We start from the raw sequence: 21644 nt of genomic DNA on the forward strand, positions 1-21644 counted from the left end.
TCACAGTCCATTTTCATAAGTTTGTTTGGGGTTTTTTTTTCTTCCTGGGTATAGTTATAGTCTTAAATTTTCTGGGGAGATATAATTCCTACCACATCTTTTTTGCCCCCTGAAATATTCTAGTTTTGATTACAACTTGTATCTGGGGACCATGAAAAGGAAGGAGCTGGGAAAACTGAGTTTAAAAGTAACAATTAAAAAACGTTTTACACTTCCTACATGGATCTCTGTGCACACTGATACAGATTCCTATTCAGATCTTCAGATCCCACGAAGGTGCTTTCAGCATCTCCCACTTGTCATCTTCTGGAAGGGAAGACTACAAAGAGCCATGTGTCATGTCAGTGTACGAGGTGCACAGCACTAATAACCATGTTTAATGTTTGTGTACAGTGCTGCACAATAGGTGTTCAAAGTGCTGTGCTGAGAATAATTAATCCTCCAACACATTCATGTGGTAGGTGGATCAAGCATCATTTTCACAGTTTCACAAGGGGGAACAATAAAGAGGCTGTCAAATCTGAAGATGACTAACTAGAATTTGGTTGCCTGTCTTCCTCAGGCTCTTTCAAATATCTCTGCCAGAGGCAATGACAGTTCACAGACTTACATCCCAGATCTTTCCAGTTCTGTGGTTGTTCACTTCTGGGCCACACTGCCTTCCTAAAGCTACCCTTGTCTGCTAGTCTGGGATAAGACTGGGTATTTTTATTCACTTGCTCATTTGAAGGATCAGGGATCTCAGTATTTATGAAAACTCAGACTCAGAATCCTAGAGTTTGGCTACTTCTCAATGCATTAGTGGAAAGAGGCAAGCTCAATATTAGTACAAAGTTCAAGAAATCCCCCAGAAGCTCATGGGATTGGAAGGAGGAAATGAAGGAACAATGCTTGAGCACCTATCACCTCTACAGCTTTTCACCACTGGCACAGGAGGTGTATGTGAAAAATAGTCGCTTTGGATCATCTTCCCAATACAGGGATGCAACTTAAATATTCCTCACAGAAGCCAGTTTAATATTCTGAAGTTCCTAAGACATCCTAACTCCCCAGAACTGGTGAAATACTGGGACAGTGTGCTGCAGTGCAATTTTCTGTGTCTGAGCCTTGGGTGTATAAATGCATCAAGCCACCATAAATTTAAGAACAGCAGTTAAAACTGACACATTTTTTAAGTATGCCCAGTCTTTTAAAATTGACATCTGCTCTGAATCCCTACACAGCTCAATGTTTTTCACTGCATTTCCAAAGCCATTCTTTTGTAAATAGATAATTAATGCTTAAATACTTCTTTCAAGGGGTTTCTACATTAACATAAAAATAGCGTAATTACCAATGGTCAAAATGGCATGACTACAATATATAAATTCTAATTCCTTTTGCTGCTCTGAAGCTGATTTTTTTCATCTTCAGCATGATTTTAATCTGCTTTAAATGTGAGTATTACTTAACTTCTTAAAAATATACCTGCTAAGAGAGGAAGAAAAATAATTACTATCATTCTGCAAAGCTGAGTAGTAAAGCAAAAGTAAAGCTAAGCCTAGTGACCACAAGTTTTTCTGAAGATCTTTTTTCAAGACTGTTAAAAAGTAGAGATGATACTTATTAACAAATCTCTGATTCTGTCTACAGAATCTAATATGACAAGTTTAGATCAAATACAGTCTAATTCTAGAAACAGGTAATGTTCTAGTAATGCCAGTTATTACAGTTGGTAGACATCTTCACTCTAAAATATTTTTTAGTCTGAAATAAAAATCTTATCCTTTGTGCTGAGTTTGCCTAGGTCAACTTCTGAAGTGCATGTCAAATAATGTAATCCTTTTTTTGGTCTGTGTTTGTGTATGTACAACATGTAATAATATTTTCAGGAAAATACTCTGAAGAGCTAATTATTGTTTTCCATTATAACTCCAAGCCATTTTTTTATTTTTTTTATTTCCAATTTACCTTGAACTTGAGTCTCAGATAGAGAGTCTGTCTTAGAAATTGGAAAATCTCAAGCAAACACACTGAAACAATATATATTACACAATGTGTTAGTTTAAGTAATCTTCCCAATCCATGCACAGAAGAGAATTCTCAGAGAAAAGACGAAAGTAGTGGTGCGGCTTATGCCATGCACAGAAGAGAATTCTCAGAGAAAAGATGGAAGTAGTGTTGCAGCTTATAGCACAGATCAGCTATTTAGTTAAATTTCCAGGAAAGTAACCCACAAGCTCAAAGTGACAGCGGGTCCTGGAGCATACGCAATTTGGAAATGATATTACAGGCTTGAGCAAAGGGAATTACATGAGCAACTGAGCCAAGCAGGCAATTTCCAGTGCCAACAATATGGGAGATAAAAAATAGAGATGGTTTGGAGTCAGTATTTGATGAGTGTACTAAGGCAGGATATACGTCTTTGTATTTGTCCCACAACACGTTTGATTGACATGCAGGTAAGGAAGGGAATAAATAACAAAAACCAAAATAATGAAAAAGCTGCACATTATTTTTGTCTGTTTGAAGTACTATCATTAAAATCTCCTGAACATGCTGGAAAATTAGCACACGTTCAAAGTCATACCATGCATTCTTACAAATCATCAGAAAGTTTCCCTGGATTCTTGGCCTTCTGTTCATTCCTACAATAGAACATACCTTGTACTTCATCTTATTCTGGTTCTCCAAAACTGAATTTTTAAATTTGGAAGAAAAATACAGTAAGAGAACAAACTAGATAAAAAAAGCAAAAAAGTTGAGATATGATAACAAGAGAAGGGTCAGTTCAGAAAAAAAAAAGAAAAGGCAATGAGCAGGTTGGCATTGTTTGTATGCTTTGTAAACTGACTATTCATCCCCTATTTCCTTAATTTTCAGCTTAGAAAATTACCCTGCAAAACGTTTCGGTTACCTTGAAAAATGTCAGCAAAATAGAAATCTCACTTGCAAAAGTGCATCATGATATTTCATGACTGGGCAATAACAGGAGATGAAACTGAACATAAATTTATGCAGAATAATTTTTAAAATTTGGAAAAAAATACACAAACTGTAGATGTAGTCATGGGTTCTGAACTAGGTATTACCATTCAGGAAAGTCTTCATGGAATTGTATTAGGAAATTTTATTAGAATGCCATCTCATTGTTCTGTTAAAAACAGAATAATCGACAAGACCAAAAAGGAAAAGAGAACTAGGAAATTTCACTGTACCAGGGTATAAATCTGTAGTGTTCTTGTAACATGTACAGTTCTGGTCTCACTCTTTTTGTTAGGATGTGGAACTAAGAGGTACAGAGAGTGACACAGATGATCAAAGGCATTTAAGGACTTCTGAACAATCTTCAGCCTTAAAAATATCTTAAGGGCAGATATGGAAAGAGCCTAAATATTCTTAAGCAGAATAAAGAATGATAAATTTTTCACTTGCCTCTTCCAGTATTAGAAAATACCAGATGAAACTAGTAGGTTCAGAATAAGCACAGTTCATCTAAACATCCCTGTCGTATTCTGGAACTCTGCTGCAAAATTGTGTCTGTGCTCAAACTTTGCACAGACACAAAATGTAATTAAAAAACTCAGTGAAGAAAAATCTATATATTAAATTAAAAGTAATGCTGGGCTGCCTACCAGAGAAGGCTGAGAAAATAAGCACATCCAGTGATCACCAACATTTTATCTCTTCCACAGAATTAGACACCAAGCCAGCCCTAGTGAAACCTCAACTCTCTCCCTGAGAAAGGCTTAGAGGAAAAGACACATGACAGAAAGCAATTAATCACCAGAAAGAACCAATTGAAATTAACTAGAAGGCTTTAGGAGTCAGAAGTATAAAACATGGTGACTAAACGGCTGCCAAAACAGAGCACCTGGGTACCAGCCCCAGCCAGGGACAATACTGGGATCCTAAGTGCCGTACCCAAGTAACCTAAGTGCCATTCCCTGGTAGCGGCCTTCCTGGGAACCAGGGACAGTCAGAAAAAGAGAACAGATTTAGGGGATGACTCATCCAGCCAATGTGCCTCTATTAGCACAACACTTGAGCATGTGCTTGATAGAACCATAAGTCCCATGGAAGTTAATGATGGTAATGTAAAATAAATTTTCCATCAGACAGGCACAGGAGTTTTGCGTAGAGCGCAAAGATAAAATCTGAACTTGCTGAAGGCGAGTTCATCTGGAAAGATGAAACAGAGAGACCAGAGTGGCACAGACCCAAGAGGGTACAGCAGAACTCAAAACTGAAAGGTAGGAATCAATGCTGCACATAGAGACTTGGAGCAAAAGCAGGAGGAGGGTTTGTATCTCCTGCTTGAGGCAAAGCTGAGATCAAGGGAAGCTGTACCAAACCTAGTGTTTATTGCAAGGCAAAAACAAAGTTGTAATCTAAGGACAGCAGGAGACACAGATAAGACAAAGAATTGGGAAAGTGAGCCCTATACATGAAGGAATAAACAGGGAAATCTGGCAGCAGCAAGGAAGAAGGTCAGTGGAGGAAAAGTCGGTGCCAGAGTCTGTCAGTTACTTTCTCAAGAAACCAGTAAAGTATTAAGGAAGAAGGAGAAGGTTGGATTGGCTGTGGAGCTGCAAAATTATGGAAGGTACTGGAAGCAGCTATCTAGATAAATCAAAGCTTTTTTGGAGACTAATGCTGTCACAAAAAAATGGACAACCAGTAAAACCCTCTGAAATTCCTTCTCAATAGGGATTCTTTTAACCATTCTGCCATTTACTGCAGATTTTGTGAACACTCAATATATTCAAGAGTTGATAAACTGATTGTTTAAAACAACCAAACAAAAACTTTATTAAAAATTTAAGATAAATCTTTATTTTAAATTGCCAAGAAACCAAACAAAAACCTTTGAACTTGCTAACTTCCTGTATGTCAAATCTTTTGCTCTTGCAAAAATATAACTCCAACCACCAAGATCACCTTTTCCCAAGCGCACGCTACCATGAAAATTGGAAGCATGCCCAAAAAGTCAGAAAATTAAGCCCTTTATTTTGGAATAAAAATGATGAAGAGAACATCACAGAAATGCCTTGGGAAATCTCTCTACCATTCTGAGAGGATTTCAGCTTACAGACATCTTCAGAACGCTGTACAGCTGTGACCAGCAGAGAGGCAGATGGAGAACTGGAGACAAAAACTGTGCAGCAAGCAATGAGCACAGCCCCATCCTTGCTCTCCAGCAATATCCCAAAGCACTTCTCTTCCCACACCAGCAGATAAATAAAATCAGGATTATTTAGAAGGGGTAACCATATGGTTTGAATAATTTGTAAATGCTATTTTCAGCACATTACTATAATACATGGTAGAGACCTACAAAACAGGGTCAAAACTTGCTGGTTTATGACCAACCTGCTCCTTTTGGGTACAGAGACAGAGTTGATAGCTCTATATCAATTATTCCACATGCTGTTCCTACCTTCATAGTCACAGAAAAAAACCATTTGTTCCATGTGGGGCATATTACTGGGTTCCTGAGCTCAAATAAATATTTATCAGTCTTGCTAATAATTATTTGCTAGTAAATATTTGTTTAAATTGTGAAGTCCTGACTTTCCTTTTTAAATTCCATTTCAGCCTACATGCATCTGTCTGCTTTGTGCCTTCCTAGTGTGGATTGCTGCAATATGTAGAAAAAAAAAAAAAGACATAAAAAAATGCAAAAATATCAACTACAAGTAAGAAAATCAACACAAAAACTTGAAATCTGTTACCTTTAAACTGGGTCCTTTCTCTCTCCAACTCCTTCATTCCCTCTCACCTTTTTTTAATTAATGAAGTCTTAAAATCCAGAAGCCACTTTTATTCTAAATTAAGGTATCTGCAATGCTGCAAGAACAGCACTGATGAGGGTTTTTGTCTGGATACAGTGCATGCTTTCCAATTTTAATTTTTTTTTTTTAGCATATACAAAACATTGCAGAAGCACATGTAAATCATCACTCTGTTGCCCAGTGGAACAGAATTTCAGTTAGCAGTGCCAAAAGTTGCCTACAGAAGGCATCTACATCTGGTCTGCTACATCCAAGGCAGCAACCACAGGCACACAGGGTTTGCTAGGGTTTGCTTTGTTCAGAATTCATCTCTGTGGCACAGCTGAGCCTCAGATATAAAAAAAAACCCCAAACCTATGAGCCCTCTGGGATTAAACAGAAAAATGTTTTCAGTCACAACAACTTTTTAGGGGAGGCAGCAAAGCTGTAACAATGTATGCAAGAAGTTTTATGTAAATCATTAAAGGCCTCCTGACTTCAATTGTTGCTAACACCAAGAAGTTGCCTAATGTACACTTAAGAGCGGGAAGGCAGAACAGATGAATAGTCTCACAAATCCTATTTGCTCAGTTAGAAAAATGCAAAAATATTTGTCGAATCTAAGGAAAAAAATCTGATTCCCACTCACTGCCATTCAAATTTAAAAGTCAAATTAACATTCATGATTTCTGAGTGTGTGATGGTTTTTAACTGGGAGGCAGAAGGGGCAGATACAATCAGCAAGCAAATTTACTGTTGAATCCACACAGAATTCAATACCTACCTAGCCACTCATTGAATTTTTTTACTTCACTAGGAAGTCCCAGCTCAGTAAAATCACCAGCATGTATTAGCACATCTCCATATGGCATTTGGATGGGATCAGTTCTTGAGTGAGTATCAGAAATACAGACAAATCGTGTATATCCTGGAGGCTTCGGAGCGTCATGGGGCACCGGATCAACCCTGTAGGAAATGCATCACAACAAGGTTATAAAGTATTTACGTACTCCTTGGTGTCTGCTTTGCAATTCTAACACTACTTTTTTACCTTTACAAAAGAGTACACAGACTTCTAAATCTGCCTGATGGAAGGATTTGTTAAAACAAACCTAACACTAATGGGAGGTGTAAAAATTCTTGATGTTCACATCACAACATTTGCAGTATTTGTTGGGTAGATAGATTAATTTAAAGAGATTAGGGAAAAGCGATTGGACTATGGCAGTAACTCTGACACAAATACTCACAAATAAATCAAAGATATTGCCATTTTCAAAGGAATAGTACTATCCCATTTCATTGTTTAATTATGATTACACTGTACACAGGGAAAAGATTTATTTTAGATACATAAATACATTTAGATGGTTTGGGTTTTTTTCCTAATTATAACTTCTTTTCTGCAAGTTACTCAATTTGAGCAAATTTAATTAACACATTTTGGAGATATGTTTCAGTGTGTTAATGCAAAGCAACATAAAAACTCTCCCAACAGCTGTAAATGTTAAAGCCTGACTATTGTCAGGACAGAGTGACGACTTTCTGGGCTTAATTACACTAAATGAAATCAGATGCTCTGAGGGGTGAGGCTGCATTGTTCAGAACCCAATCTTTACATGCAAAACTGAAGAAACTAGAAGATCTGACCCAGTTTGATGAGACTTGTATTTTACAAGAGGAAATCAAAGAACACCCCTCTGCCATAGAAGGAATACTTGTTTTCAAATCAATCTTTTTAACCTCAATCCATATTTTGTTTGAATACATGGAAGCAAATCTATCTATATGCAGCTAAACTGTATCTGCTACTCCAGTTAGGGAATTGTCGTGGAAAAAAATCAAAAAGCAAGAGATGCAAGAGTTATATTAATGTCACTAAGAGTTATATTAATGTCATTAATGTCAGAAACCAGAGAGATATACAGAATTGTTATGAACTGTTTTACTTTTACAATGTTTCTTTTGAAAGGGCAAATAAAATTAGTTTTGCTCACTGTTGCAGTATACAGTACATATTTCTATCCCTTGCTGGCTGTTCTTCAATTCGGGAGTTTACTTTTACATAAACAAACTCTGGGCGAAAAAATCATAGAGATCTTTGCTTTTAATAATACTACTTCTGTTTACTAGGTGAATTTTCAAAAAGCATTTTAGTGCTTAAAAGGTATAAGATAATAATTTTTAATCACTCAACCTTTTTTTGTGTAAATAATTCTATGAAATTTATAGGCAGATAAACTGAGGCGTTTTTGACAGCTTCACAGGATAAGTGATAGGGTGAGGAACAAATCTAAAACATTGAAATCTTGTTAAATACAGAAAAAAGTCTTAGCATTTTCTACAATGTAACTACAACACCGGAGTATGAACCAATTATTTTGTACCCATCTTTGTCACATAGGAAGAAGAAATTTTGGGGTTTTTACAGCAAAGGTGGAGGAGCAGCCTTTTTGTACAAACACCTTAGGGTTGTCTTTCTGAAGTTCCAGGTTTTGAGCAGAAAGTAGCTAAATATGAGCTTAGGGGTAAACCCAGCTGTGATCAAATCCTACCCGATGAACTACATGCCAGGGGCATATGTAAGCAGGGGTGTCCTGGGAACTACAAAACTTGGGTGGCAAAGAGTGCAGTGCTTGGACTCCAAGCACCTGGAAACTCCTTGTGTAGGGCACGTGGGGAAGGGCAAATGAAGGAAAAGAGCTGAGATGTTAAAAATGCCTCTGTTTTGGATGAGAGAGCTGCACAGGGCAAGCTCCAGGGGAGGCAGCAGGAGTGCAGAGGAATGTGGGTGGTGAATGGTGGGGCTCAGACGGGGAGGTGAGGATTTGCCCTCTGGTGGGAGCTGGGTGAAGGATGATGCAGTTCACAAAATGAATCAGGATGGTTGGATAAAAACGGTGAGGGGCTGACCTTGGCTATCACTGTAGCTGTTCAAGCTAAAAGGATTAAACACCAGTCCAGTAAACTGAATTATTGCTCTCCCTGCCCAACACTTCCCAAAGCGAGTTACAGATGGCATTACTGAGCCAGCTTTAAATCATGGATACTGCCTTGGCAAACAGAAGGATATGGACTGGTCTAAAACACCACTCTGACTTTTCGTGGTAGGGTAGCCTTTAAAGCAGGTACAGCTTCTCCTTCAGAAATATTTTAAAGCTCAGCACAGCAGTGAGCTGGGTGTTAGGGAGCAGTGTACGCTTCACATAGGAAGCTGTGTGGAAAGAACAGCAGACTTACCATAGCAACCCCATGCAGCACATAATGCACATGCTTTGGATGGGGATGGGGAAGGTGTGGACAGCATTTTCCTGGTTGATGAGGTATGTGTAACTTTTAAATTCTCTGCAATAGGCCAGAGAATTTTCGTGGGGAAAAAAGGCATCAATACAAAAAAACCCACCCAAATAAATGAGATGCAGATTTCTCATGTTGAAGTGATATGCACGCACTGAGACCATATATAGGTAAAAACATATGTCAAGTTTCACAAACTCATCTAAGCTGTATTACTGGAAATAATTTCTGAAGGCTCAATCCCATATTCTTGTGTAACGCATTCCCACAGCAGCTGTCACACCAACACCCAATGCACAGCTTGCAGCATGAGCAGAGGAATACAGATCTGCTGATTATTTTTGTGCAAATGCTTTTGTTTTTCTTTAGATCAGTAGGAAAACTTGCAGAGAAACTGAAAAGCGAAGTTGGAACATCTCAGAGCAAAAACACTTCTAGAGGTTAGTTTATACACCAGATTTCAGTACTTCAGGAAGGAGTGAGACAGGCACTTTCCAGAAATGACTGATGGACTTGAAAACACAGGCAGAATTTACCATCCTCCTTGTCAGAGGCAACCCAGTCATCTCACAAGCACAGGGATGCCAGACTACGACAGGTCTAGAAAGGGCTGTCAGCATGTTCTGGGAGCTAAAACATCAAATAAGAAATCCAAACCTGCACAGAGGACCAAGGAAGAGCAGAAGAAAAGGAGCATGCAACCCTCCTGCCCCCCACCCCCCTCCCGTGGTTAAAGTAGTTTTCTGAGAGTTCAGATGTTAACAGGTCTGTGTGAAATGTTGCTGATTGCCTGCAACATCACTAATGGAGGTATTTTGAACCATGTACAAAGCCTTCACCTCCCTGAAGTTAAGGACAAAACTTGCATGCACAGAAGCAGAGCTAAGATTTCACCCACAACAATCATGTGAATAAAAGGTGCTTTTATGTCTACTTTTCCCTTCTTTGTTACTATTCTGTTCACTGGTAGGAAGAAAAAGCAATCCTGCTGGTATTCAGAAACATTATTTACTATTTCTGTACAAAGAGAAAGCGTAGGTCAGATTGTGGTACATGTTTATACTGATTTGGCCTGTTTTTCTATTTGCACAAGCTTCTTCAATTGTATTAATCATTCATGAGAGATTTCTAAACTCTTCTGAAGAACTATTTTCTAAAGATATCTTATTTTCAACTCCTTGCTTGGGTGCTGTTTTCGATCATGTAGTTGACTACCTAAGCCTCCTGTACCACAGCTTCTTACTGGTTAGAAGTTTAAGCAGCATATTGTTGAGACCTAAGTGAATACTAATAAATAACTTATTTTCAGCCCAGTAAAAAATATTTAGCTTTTAAGATCAGGAAACAGATCTCTGAGTGCCCAGGAGCTGTCTGAATATTCACAAAGAATAGCTAAGCCTCAACAAATCAGGCAACCTGCATTTGGCATTTTCATTTGAAAAAGTATTTCAGAACCCACATTTGTTTGTTTGTACTTTTTCTACCATTTGCCAGCTCTATAAACAAAAGATGTCTCCCAGTGCTAACACTCAACTAATTTTACTGTTTGCATTTCAGTAGGATCTAAAAAACCCCAACACAGACCATAATATACTGCCCCCAAAAACCAAGTGTTTGCTCACCATCTTGATATACATGTTAGTCATCAGATTTTTTTTATATAATCTAATTTATGCCAAAAAAGGCACTCACTAAATAGACACACAGCATTCAACCAGTCACAAGTGCTGAGTTTTTTAACTGCAGAAATCATGACCTACGTTTTTAAGTTATCAAATCATATTAAATGCAAAAAATGTAAATTAGGTGACTATTTGTTCTGTCTTCCTAATGGAAAAGAGTTCTCTTTAAAAAATGAAAACTAGTCATCTGATCTAAAGATAAGGCTGCTTCTCTCTTTAACATACACAATAAAACAGTGCAGACATTTTCATTCCCTATAAAAATATTTTACAGTAGAATTTTATACTTAATTTATTTGTAATAGCTTTACTGTTTTGCTCTTCCTTCTGGCTCTAAACTTTATGGCAGGTTTCATTTCACAATTATAATTCTCCACTTTACATTACAAATAAATCATCTAGAGCAGTTAATTTTACTGATGTTGTCATTATATAAGAAGTCAGAAACAAACACATTATTTTAATTACTCTTTAAGCACTTGGCACTTTTGGAAAGTAAGTTTTCGGATGGGTGCCCACAGTATTTTATGTATTTATATGATTTTTCCCTTGTATGCAGCTGTAATATAACTAACCAAACAGAACATGTGCTGTACAGATCTAGGCTTGGTATTTTCAGCAGCCATGCAAACAAACGTTAGTTATTAAGACTGCAGAAAGTATCATCCTTGTAGCATCTCGTGTTTTATTGCCACCGCTTGTTTTTTATTTCTCTTTTCAACACCTAAGTACTATCTATTACACTTATACCAGTGAGGGAATCTTTCTCCCATCTTTTAACAAAGTACTTTTTAAATGGACTGATTTCTTGTCATTACAGTAAATATTATTAGGAAGGCGGCAAACAGTGTTCCTTGAATTCTTTGTGACTGGTCCATCAAATACCACATTGACAAGGCAACAACCATTCCGAAGGCTGTGCCGGAGCAATAACAACACTATAATACTTACATTTGCACATGTGGGGGCTGGAAGCGTCCCTGGTTAATGTTGTAGAATGTGAAAGCCTGTGTGGGGTTGGAGCTGTACTCATCCACCTCGATGATGAGCCGGCTGTGCTGGTGCCTCCTGGCTGCCATGATGTGGGACTGGGCGAAGGCCATGTCTGCGCGTGGGGCCGGCGCCCTCAGGCCACCATCTCTGCTATCTCCCTGCGGCGGGGGCCAGCACCATGGCAGCCCCCAGCCCGGCCAGCACGCTCCCCTTCCGAACACCTGCAGCACAGGGAGACACACAGCGTAACTGTCGGCACTTCCTCCGCTCACCCTTTGCTTTCTGTAACGTGAGGGGAAGGTGGAGGGACAAAGACAAACTGCCCAAAGTACACAAACTTTTCTAGTCAGCAACCTGGCGAACGCGCTTTACTAGGGGTGGGAAGCACGGAGTGAAAGTAAACTTGTTACTTGAACATAGCTCAAGTATTTTAGACTTTCAATCCAAACCCAAAAGGTAAGACCATCATTCATTCAGAAAGCCACATCAAATCACAATGTTTTTCCAACACAATCGTTTACTTTCTTTTCTTTTTTATAGAACTGATGAAGTTTTATTCCCCATCCTCCCTCAGAAAACTCCCACCAAACCTGAAATGGAATACATGACTATGCACAACTCAAATGCAAGTAAATTGAACGAGAACTAGTTTAACTAAATTTTCCCAAACTCTGTGACATTACAGAGAAGCATTGCAAGTGCTTGTTCTTTACATCAACAGAAGAGTGAATGGCTTTCTGTGCACTCAATCCTGGTTTTATAGCACCTCTGAAGGAACTTCTTGAGGAGCATACAATTCCTTGAGTGAAGAACATAAATATGAAGGGCTTCCTTTTCCAAAATAATTGGAAAAATTATTTTCCAATTATTTCCAAATAATAATTTTCAGTCAGTACTAGCCCAGCATTCTGGATTCACAGGAAAACAGAGTGATTCCAAGGCTAACACACAGTTAAAAGTTACTAAATATTAAAAAATGTAAAATCCATACAGGTTTTATGTTTGAGAATAAATTTTTCCCTGAAGTTTATGCAAGTCTAGAACAGCAGTACCAAACATGGGTAGGGGAAGAACAATGTGAAACCAACTGGAATGCAAAGAGTATCCCCTAGAAACAGCAGAAAGTAATTTAAATGTGAATTTTACTCTTATTTCCCAGTTTTAATAAAAAATGGATTATAAGCTATAAAGGTGAGTATTTTTACAGTATAACTTCGCATCCTTTTTAAAAGTTGTCTGACTTAAATATTGACTTTCATGCAAGCAGGGGCTCTTTTCTTCTAGGGAATACAAGCAATCTGTTTCAAAGATGTATTTCATGAAAAGCCATGCTAGAATGCAGCAATTCATTTAATATGCAGAGTTTTGGAGAGCAGGACTAGAAGAATTTTCTGTGACCATGCTGATGTGCCTTTCTGCCATTCTGAAGGGAGCACTGCTGAGAGTGATGGATGAGGGAGGCCTTCACAGTCATTCAGATTTTTAAAGCTATTTACAAGTACTTAGGTTCAATTCAGTTTAGTGGCAGTAAAGCACTTAAGAATTTTTAAAAATCTGGGCTGCAACCCTCTGCTTAACTAGCGCAGATGTTAAGTGCTACAAGAAGTGGCAGAGTATTTTTGTTTGGGAAAATCTTGTTCTCAGGAAGCCAAAATGAAGGATTCAGCTTGGTTTTTGTTACTGGCTGAATGGCTGTAAGATGATGAAAACTTGCTGTCACTAACAAGCCACAGCAAAACAGCCTCAGAATAAAGGAGCAGATTTCTACATGCCCTCCCCTAGAACGGAGCGGTAAGGAAATGCTAGAGTAACAACAAAGAAAATTTGGGATTTCAAACACTCTCAGATGCCAAGTTCAGGCTGCAGAAGAAGCAGCAGCACAAAGGAATGTGCCAGAGCAGGGGGAGGGAAGGGAGGCACGATACTTGTAAGAATAATCAAGTATAAAGTTGCTGCATTTAGGAAGTAAGAAATTATGACAGCAGATGTGAAGGACCTTCCCTAAGGAGCTTCCTGTATTAAACGATGCATTTGTGAAGAAGTTTGAATAATCAAGGTCAGAGATTTTATGGGGGCAAACTGATCTAAGTGAACCTACTTCTATTTGAAAGAAACTATTAGAACTGGTGACCTCTAGAAATATTCTCCAGCAAGACAAATAATTTATGATTCCACACCTCCACATAAGGATTTCAAAGTACCTGAAAAACACAGTCTTTTTTTTTACAATTCGGGGACTGTGCCCACTTTACACACAACTGAACCGAGGTTTCAAAGGAGTTAAGGCTCTGCCTTAGGGACCTAGAATCTCCCTTAAGCCTTGGGAAGCTCTCAGGAGCTCACAGCAGCTGAGGAAACAGCTTCTGTCAGTCTCCTCTTTGGGTTCTGTCACAAGTCAAATGTCAGATCTGCTGCAGGAACAGCAGATGAATGTACATGTACCCCAATATCCACCCTTTGGCTCTCTTCCTGTTTCTGAGTTAGTGGAATAGCATGTACCAACACAATCTAACTCAAAAGACAAATTTGTTTGGGAACAGAAACACATCCAGTACACGACTGAACACACCCTTACTGCCAAAGAGCTCTTTTAAGCAGGGAATCCACCCTTGCACATGAGAAAGTGACTGGACCACACCATTTGGCCAGCCTGAGAGAATGGCAACAAATATCTGGAAAAAAGTTCACCCTATATACAAGTGAAAAATGGGAAGACAACCTACTTCCTTTTTTTAAAAAAAAAAAAAAAAAAAAAAAAGCAACAGGATATTGAGCCTTCTGCTCTGCTCAGTGACAGTCACTCAGCGCCAACCCTGGACACATAAAAACCATAAAAACAATTGGAAAGGGAAGGGAAGTTCTAGGAAGGGAAATTCTGGGAAGTTAAGGGAAGGGAAGTTCGGGGAAGGGGAAGGGGAAGGGGAAGGGGAAGGGGAAGGGGAAGGGGAAGGGGAAGGGGAAGGGGAAGGGGAAGGGGAAGAGGAAGGGGAGGGGGAGGGGGAGGGGGAGGGAAGAAGGAAAGGAAAGGAAAAGGAAAGGCAGATCTTAAAAAAAACCAACAGCAGTCATAGAAATGCCCTGTGCTAAACAGAAATAATCTATGTAACACACAAGATCAGTAAGCATAATTCAGTATCAAGCTGATTTCAAGCTCATTTCAGAAACATACACAGATGTCTTTTAACCTTACCTTTCAGTCTATGGTTTTCTTCCTGCATAAGTGATTGGCTGACTACTGACATTCTTGGTGTTCAACAGAACAAGCTGTCTCCTTCCAGCTTGACTGATAACCAGACTGACACCCATTACTCCCCTCTTTCTGTTTCCATTTCCAATAGTCCCCCAAATTGTAACTTTTCTTTTCTTTTAATATTCCAAAACGTATTGCTTTCCCAAACCATGGTATAAAATGCAGCAGGGAAGTAATTATCTGCTTCTGCAGCATGCAAGTTTTAAAATTATATGCCCAGCATTAACAACACAGAGAGTTAAAACTCAAATCCCCACAGCAACAACATGCTAACCATCCTCTTCCCCCAGACTTATGGAGCTGCGGGATGTCTGCCAGGGAAAAACAGAGAAATGTAAAAAGGACTGCAAGAACATGAATACTAAAATAAATATCACAAACCTGGCTGTTGGAATCACAGACTGAGAAAAAGCTATTAAATCAGCTAAGCCATCTTCTTACAGAAGGCAGGAATGTTCTCTCTACATTAATTTCCTACTGTTTTCTCCAGCATGTGTTCAAATGGGCCCCAAAATCCACTGTGTGCAATGGACACTGCTCCAGCCTTCAGAAGGCTTCACATCACACCATAATCTGTGAGGACTGAAACACCTCTCCTAAAGAATTACTGGACTAGGCAGGTAGGACTACCCAGATATATTTAAGTACTTTATGGGGTCCTCAAATAAATCTCTGTATTAAGTTTTTTTTTTTTTTTTAACTTTTTCAGCCTGAAATTTCTGGTGTTATATCTCACCAGCATAAATATTTCCCAATCTACATGAGCTTCCCAGCCTTTTTATACATCCTATTTATCTTTTTATTTTCATTTCAAGCCAATGTTTTATTTTGATCTCACTTCTCCACTCACAGATTTTGCTTCATTCTAGGTTCACTCTCATGACTACTGTCTCTCCCCATACCTCACTCCACTGCTCCACTGTTCTCTCCATTATCCACCCTTGGCCTCAAGTCCAAAAACACCACTGACGCTTCTTGAAAATAATTCCTGCAGCACACAATATGAATCCAGACTTGAAGCTACATGCAGATGTCACTGAAATAATAATTAGAAACCAAGATAAAATATTGATTATGATAATTTTAATAATAATTTTAAAAAGTCAGTAACTGGGAGAAAACTATAAAGGTGTTCTCTGTTGAGGAATGAACTTTGCTAAGTTGCAAACATCTGAAGGTCAAGAAGCACAATGTGACTGTAGCACAGCACAGCAAGAAGCTGAACAGGGGTAGTTGCCAGATTTTCCACCACCAGTGAGACAAAGAAAGAAGAGAATGCTGGGACTCTAGGCAGTACCAAGGTCAGGGGCAAAGAGGCAGCTACAGAAAATGTGTGCATTTTCCTCAGCCAGCCTGACAAGCTGATGTTTGGGGAGGCAATGAAAGAACAAAATGTAGTATCAAAAAAAAAAAAAAAAAAAAAGGCATTTCCATGCAGCTATAAAACATCAAAGCTGTATTTTTTTAAGCCAGTAAGACAAGAGCAGTAAAGCACCTTAAAGAGGAGCATGAGAGTTTGTGACAGACTATATGGTGACACACTTGTTTCTCATGCAAATCTTGGACACTGCTATCAAGAAACTCTTTCAAGAGCTTTCATAAGGGCCCAAGGATTCCCTATACTACAGTGCCCCTCATAAACTGTCAGATCATCCCTTATGTGTGGGGAAGTAGACCCTTTATTTAAACCCCCAAAATCACTACAATTGTCACAGTAAAATTTCTGCAGCCACCAGCTTCACCATCACAAATTCCTGCTTTTTCTTTAACTCCTGAAAATGCTTGTTACAAACTGACCACCAGTAAGTGAACATACTGAGACTATAAAAGAAACCACTTACTCTGAGAAATAGGCTGAAAATACTAAGGGTTTTTGCTAAAATACCCATTTCACACAGTTCAGATAGAGGCCAATCGATGGAATCAGCTATCTTCAGTTCTGCCACCAGAAAATGAATATTGAAAAAATCCTAGAAAGGCATTTTTCTGTGGGAAAGGATGAGCCAGGGAAATCACACTGCTGTTAAAATCTTTCCAGAGAGATACACTCTCCTCTTCTTCATCTTCTGAAACAGAACACAGGTCCTGGGAAGGCAAAACCACTGAGCCTCCCTTTGGCAGCCTGCTGTGCTCACCTGACAAATGAGGACTTCAAAGGGAAAGAAGCACAGTCAAATATCATGGAGACACTTGAGGATTTTAAGTTTGATCATGCACACTTCCACTGACGGAATCATTAGGCTTCCCAAATTAACAGGATTCGTCAGAGATAGGAACATTTCCCATTGCATTTAAAAAAATAAACAAAACTAAATGCACTTCTAGGCCTTTTTAGAAAACACCTGAGGTGGTTTTCTGTGCCAGCAAATCTAAATTTGATAACTGTTATCAGTCAAATAATAGTCAGTTCTGTGACTCTGTCTTTTCCCTGGAAGTCATAGCTATTTCTACCCATATAAGCAAAACCAGGCAATGTAATTCTGAATTACTTGTAAGCCTCAAAACCTACTCTTTTTGTCCTCATCTGTTTAGAATCTCATATTTCATATATCAATTAATACTTCAGTGCCTCATCATATAAATCACATATTTGTTAACTGCAGATCTGCAGGGCACTGAGCAATCTGGTTTCTAATATGGAAAAAAAAAAACCAGTGACTTAGATAGACCTCTTATTTCTCTATAGTTCTAATCACCTTAACCTGCATTAGGGGAAAAAAAAAGGCAACAAAATCCCCCAAGTTATTTCTCACCCTTCTAAAACACACATCATTGCCCTCCTTTGCAGGTTATAATGACCTATCACATACAGTAGGAGAAAACTCTTGACTGAATTTTTTTTTCTTCAAATTAGTTACTTCCTTTGCTCTCGAACATAAATATTGCACACGTCTCTCATTACTTTCTTTATAAAGAACACGAACATACCTGTGAGCTTTAACTGTAATAAAAAGATTACATGGACATGGCAAGTACAAAATGAGATAAATTATTTGGGTTTTGGGACTACGTGGTAACATCCACTTCTGTGAAGTTTCATCCAAAAATACACTATACCTACAGCACACCAAAATTCTGACAAGGCGTCCAGGAAAGGATACAGACACTGAGTTTAGAAAATACAAAAATGGCACATTTACCAAAGAAATCCAATTCTGTGTTTATTTAAAGCAGTTACCGCTTAGAAACCTTCTTTGTCAGTCTTATTTTGAATGCTCATATGATTTTCAATTGATTTTTCTCATTTCCCTACTTAGTTCCGAAAACTATACAGTAAATGAATATTCTATTTATGAAAATTTAGTTTTATTTTGGCTCATTGGCAGTATCATTTTCTGAATCAATTTCTCATCCATACAAATAAACTGTTCATTTATTCAATTTGAAAAATCAACAAAACCTAATAATATTGCTTTGTTTCCACCTTAAAATTCTGTTTTACGATATATCCAATATATTTTAGATACTGGAGTGGTCTAAGATTTACAAATAGACTGAATATTTGTCAAGGCAAAACACATTATTGTAATCCTACATTCGATAGTACTTGAATGTATAAAAACATTGCAATATTTCAATATTTAAATGGATCCTTTTTAAAGTAAAACCAAAAAACCATGTTTTTTCTGAAAAATATACTATTTTCGCTCGATACTACTTTTTGTTATCTAAAAATACCTGCAGAGGTAGAAAATCTATGTAAGTAATTACCTCTAGGGAAGGAAATTTTAAATACATATCTAAGAGCCACAAAAATAATTTCTCACATTTGCCTTAGTCTCTGGCAGCAATGCATAATCTGCTATGTTACTGTAAACCATGTGTATATATTCATTCAGGAAAAATTACAAGTCCCCAAATGAGAATACTCACTCTAAAGGAAAATAGCCAAAAATACAAGTTATGTGGGAAATTACAAAAAATGGACATTCCAACGGAAATAAATTGATTCTACATTTCACTTTGCAATATGGGCATGTCATCTAGTTAAATTCCTGAATCTTTCAAAACATTATTTACTGAGAAGAAGACTATGTAAGTCCTGAAACATATTTAAGACACGGTTTGGTTTAATTTTAAATTTAAGAATGTTCTTTTTCTTTACTCCTTTGTGACAACTGGCCACATCCTCATTTCCTAGACTAGTACAAGCCCTGCTGGGTGAAAGCCACTTCCTTGTGACAGTCACTTTATCCAAATTGATTTCAGTAGAATTTGTGGGTAATAAATTGACAGGGTCTTCCCTTTTCGTGCAGCAGCACCGCTTGGCTGTAGCTTTGTTTCTACTGCCAATATTCTCATCTGATTTCAGAAAGAAATCTGATGCTAACAACTCTTGAAAGCACAAGAGCACAAAAGAGAAGTGGGCTATCCATCCCTGCAGTTCAAGATGAATGAAATGCCAAAGTACCAGCACATATGTCAAAGGTGGGATGTAGAACACAGCTCACATGTAAATATATTTATAGTGATACTACTTCTGACATCAGTGTCTCTTTTTCTACTAAGGCCTGGAGATAAATTATAAAATTAAACAAACAAATCCTTTACCAATACATTTTTTTCTCTTATACACAAAACTTTGAAAATGTACTATGCTGTCATATTACTTCTGCTGTTTCTACTTCACCCTCATTTAGCTGCATCTATCCTATTGAAACCCTTCGTGTCATCTGATTCATGTCCAGGTAACGAGTCACTGGGATTGTCACCTTTATTTTTCCAGGTATTGCCTCCAGGACTGATGTAAGGAAAAAACAGTCAACAACAACTCCTCCTACCCTGAAGTCATGTCCACAAAAAACCCCCCTACGTGGTCCACGTGAGATAAAAAAAGGCTGCCCCTGAACTGTGCACTGTCCATCAGCTGATTCACTGGCTGCTTGAAACACTCACTTGAAAAATTTTAGTTGCACCAGTGAAAAGATTTTCATGGGACATAAAAAAAAAAAAGCTAAAATAAAACTATTCAGTTGAGGGAGGGAAAGTAAACTGAGATTAAAATGTAAAAATATCTGGGAGGAAAATAAGCAAATTCTGAAACAAACCCACTGTACATTTTTCTTTTCTTTTCCCTTCTGTTTTATTTGATCAACATGGTGAAATCTGAACTTTCTTTGATAGTGACAAACATGAGGTTTCCACTAATATGTGTTGAAATTGACATTTATTGTCATTTTTGTTGAAGGTACAAGCCAGTTAACCTCTGTCAGTAGCTAAGCTCTAATCTACCCCATCCCCACTACATAAGGCAAGGTGTCTTAAACTTTCATCCAAATCCTCTCATATTAGCGACACAGTGTTGAGGGACAAAACTCAGAACAGCGATACAGTGTAGAAAACCTCCAAGCAGAAATGTTTTGCTTTTCTACCAAAGAACCAGAAGAAAGACTGTCCCACAAAGCCAAAATAATCCTTTTATGAATACATTACGAGTGTCCATAGAACAGGTGAAATCCAGCAGCAAATTATGCCGGACACTGTATAGCCCTACAGCAAAGCAGTCTCTGCCCCAGATTAGAGCCTCCAGAAACTCAACAAAGGATATGGGAGGAAAACAACGTAGCTCAGGAATTATCAGCGCAATGGCAGCACACTATGTTCCTTCCATGTTCTTTAAGGAAAAAATAATGCAAGATTAGCATCACAAAAGGCAGAAGTGGGAAGAAGATGGGATCTGATAAGAGTCAGTGAGAGGAGGGAAAAAGTGATAAGGAATCAAGTGGCGGGCAGGGTGCTGGAGCTCCACAACGCAGCAAGTGCAGTGATGCGATTCCGAGAGCAGGCAAAAAAGGAGGCTTGTGCAAAACAGCCAATTAGGAAAACATGGAAAAAACAATCAAAAATATCAGTCACCATCAGCCTCCTTCATATGCCATTTGTGCAGCTGCTCTGCTGGCTTCAGTCTTTGGTTCAGTGACAAGACCCTAGATGCCGTAAGAGAAGCTGGGCTGACTGCATGACAGAGGAATTAAATTTAAAATGTGAAGAGGACACAGCATGTAAAAAGTAAGCTTGCAAAGAAAAGTGATGCTCTCTTGGTTTTAGGAAAAATGTACAAATAAGACATACGTAACAAGTGAGGGCTAATGCTTGCAGTTGAAATGTATTTCTGCATTGCACCTCTCAATCAGTAAAGACAAGCCCTTACTGCACTGATATTAGTCTGACACAGAATACAGCATATTTAAATGATATTATGAACTCAACCTTTACTCCTGTAGTAAATCATAGCTTTTTAAATTGTGACTGAATGGGACATGCTAAGCATTTTGTGGTTAGGTTACCATAATGAATTCCAAATCAGTTATGACTGCAAGTTGCTTCATATATACCATGATGGCTAATTGTTGATCCTAATACAATTCCCACTGCCTTGTCAAAGCACAGCAATACTGCCACACTTGTTGACAGTCTCAACAATGAGGTCAAGCAGTGAGCAGTGCCCAGGAATGAACTGCTTTTTCTCCAGAGGTGGTTACTGCAGGAGCAGGGGAACAGCCAGTACTGCAACAGCTCTACCACTTTTTGCAATGGATCTTATCAGGGGCTGTCACTCTGCAATCTTGCCTGAGCATCACATTCTCATGCTATTTCATTTGTAATTACATTGACTGAAAAGATGATTTTCTAATAGGAAGTTAAAGGATAACAATCCAGCAACCTTAA

General features: G+C 38.3%; 1 protein-coding gene across 3 annotated transcripts in view; it reads right to left on the reverse strand.

The window, feature by feature from the left end:
* MPPED1 (metallophosphoesterase domain containing 1) overlaps positions 1-21644 on the reverse strand; it is a 59717-nt gene that overhangs the window by 34782 nt on the left and 3291 nt on the right. For all 3 annotated transcript variants that reach the window (XM_050970041.1, XM_050970042.1, XM_050970040.1), the window contains exons 2-3: positions 11684-11946; positions 6534-6719 (exon numbers count right to left, since the gene is read on the reverse strand). In XM_050970041.1, coding sequence (XP_050825998.1) covers positions 6534-6719; positions 11684-11835 — 338 coding nt within the window. In that variant the 5' untranslated portion in view covers positions 11836-11946. The remainder of the gene's footprint in view (positions 1-6533; positions 6720-11683; positions 11947-21644) is intronic.

Source organism: Serinus canaria, chromosome 1A, assembly GCF_022539315.1.
Source record: "Serinus canaria isolate serCan28SL12 chromosome 1A, serCan2020, whole genome shotgun sequence".
Classification (NCBI taxonomy): domain Eukaryota; kingdom Metazoa; phylum Chordata; class Aves; order Passeriformes; family Fringillidae; genus Serinus; species Serinus canaria.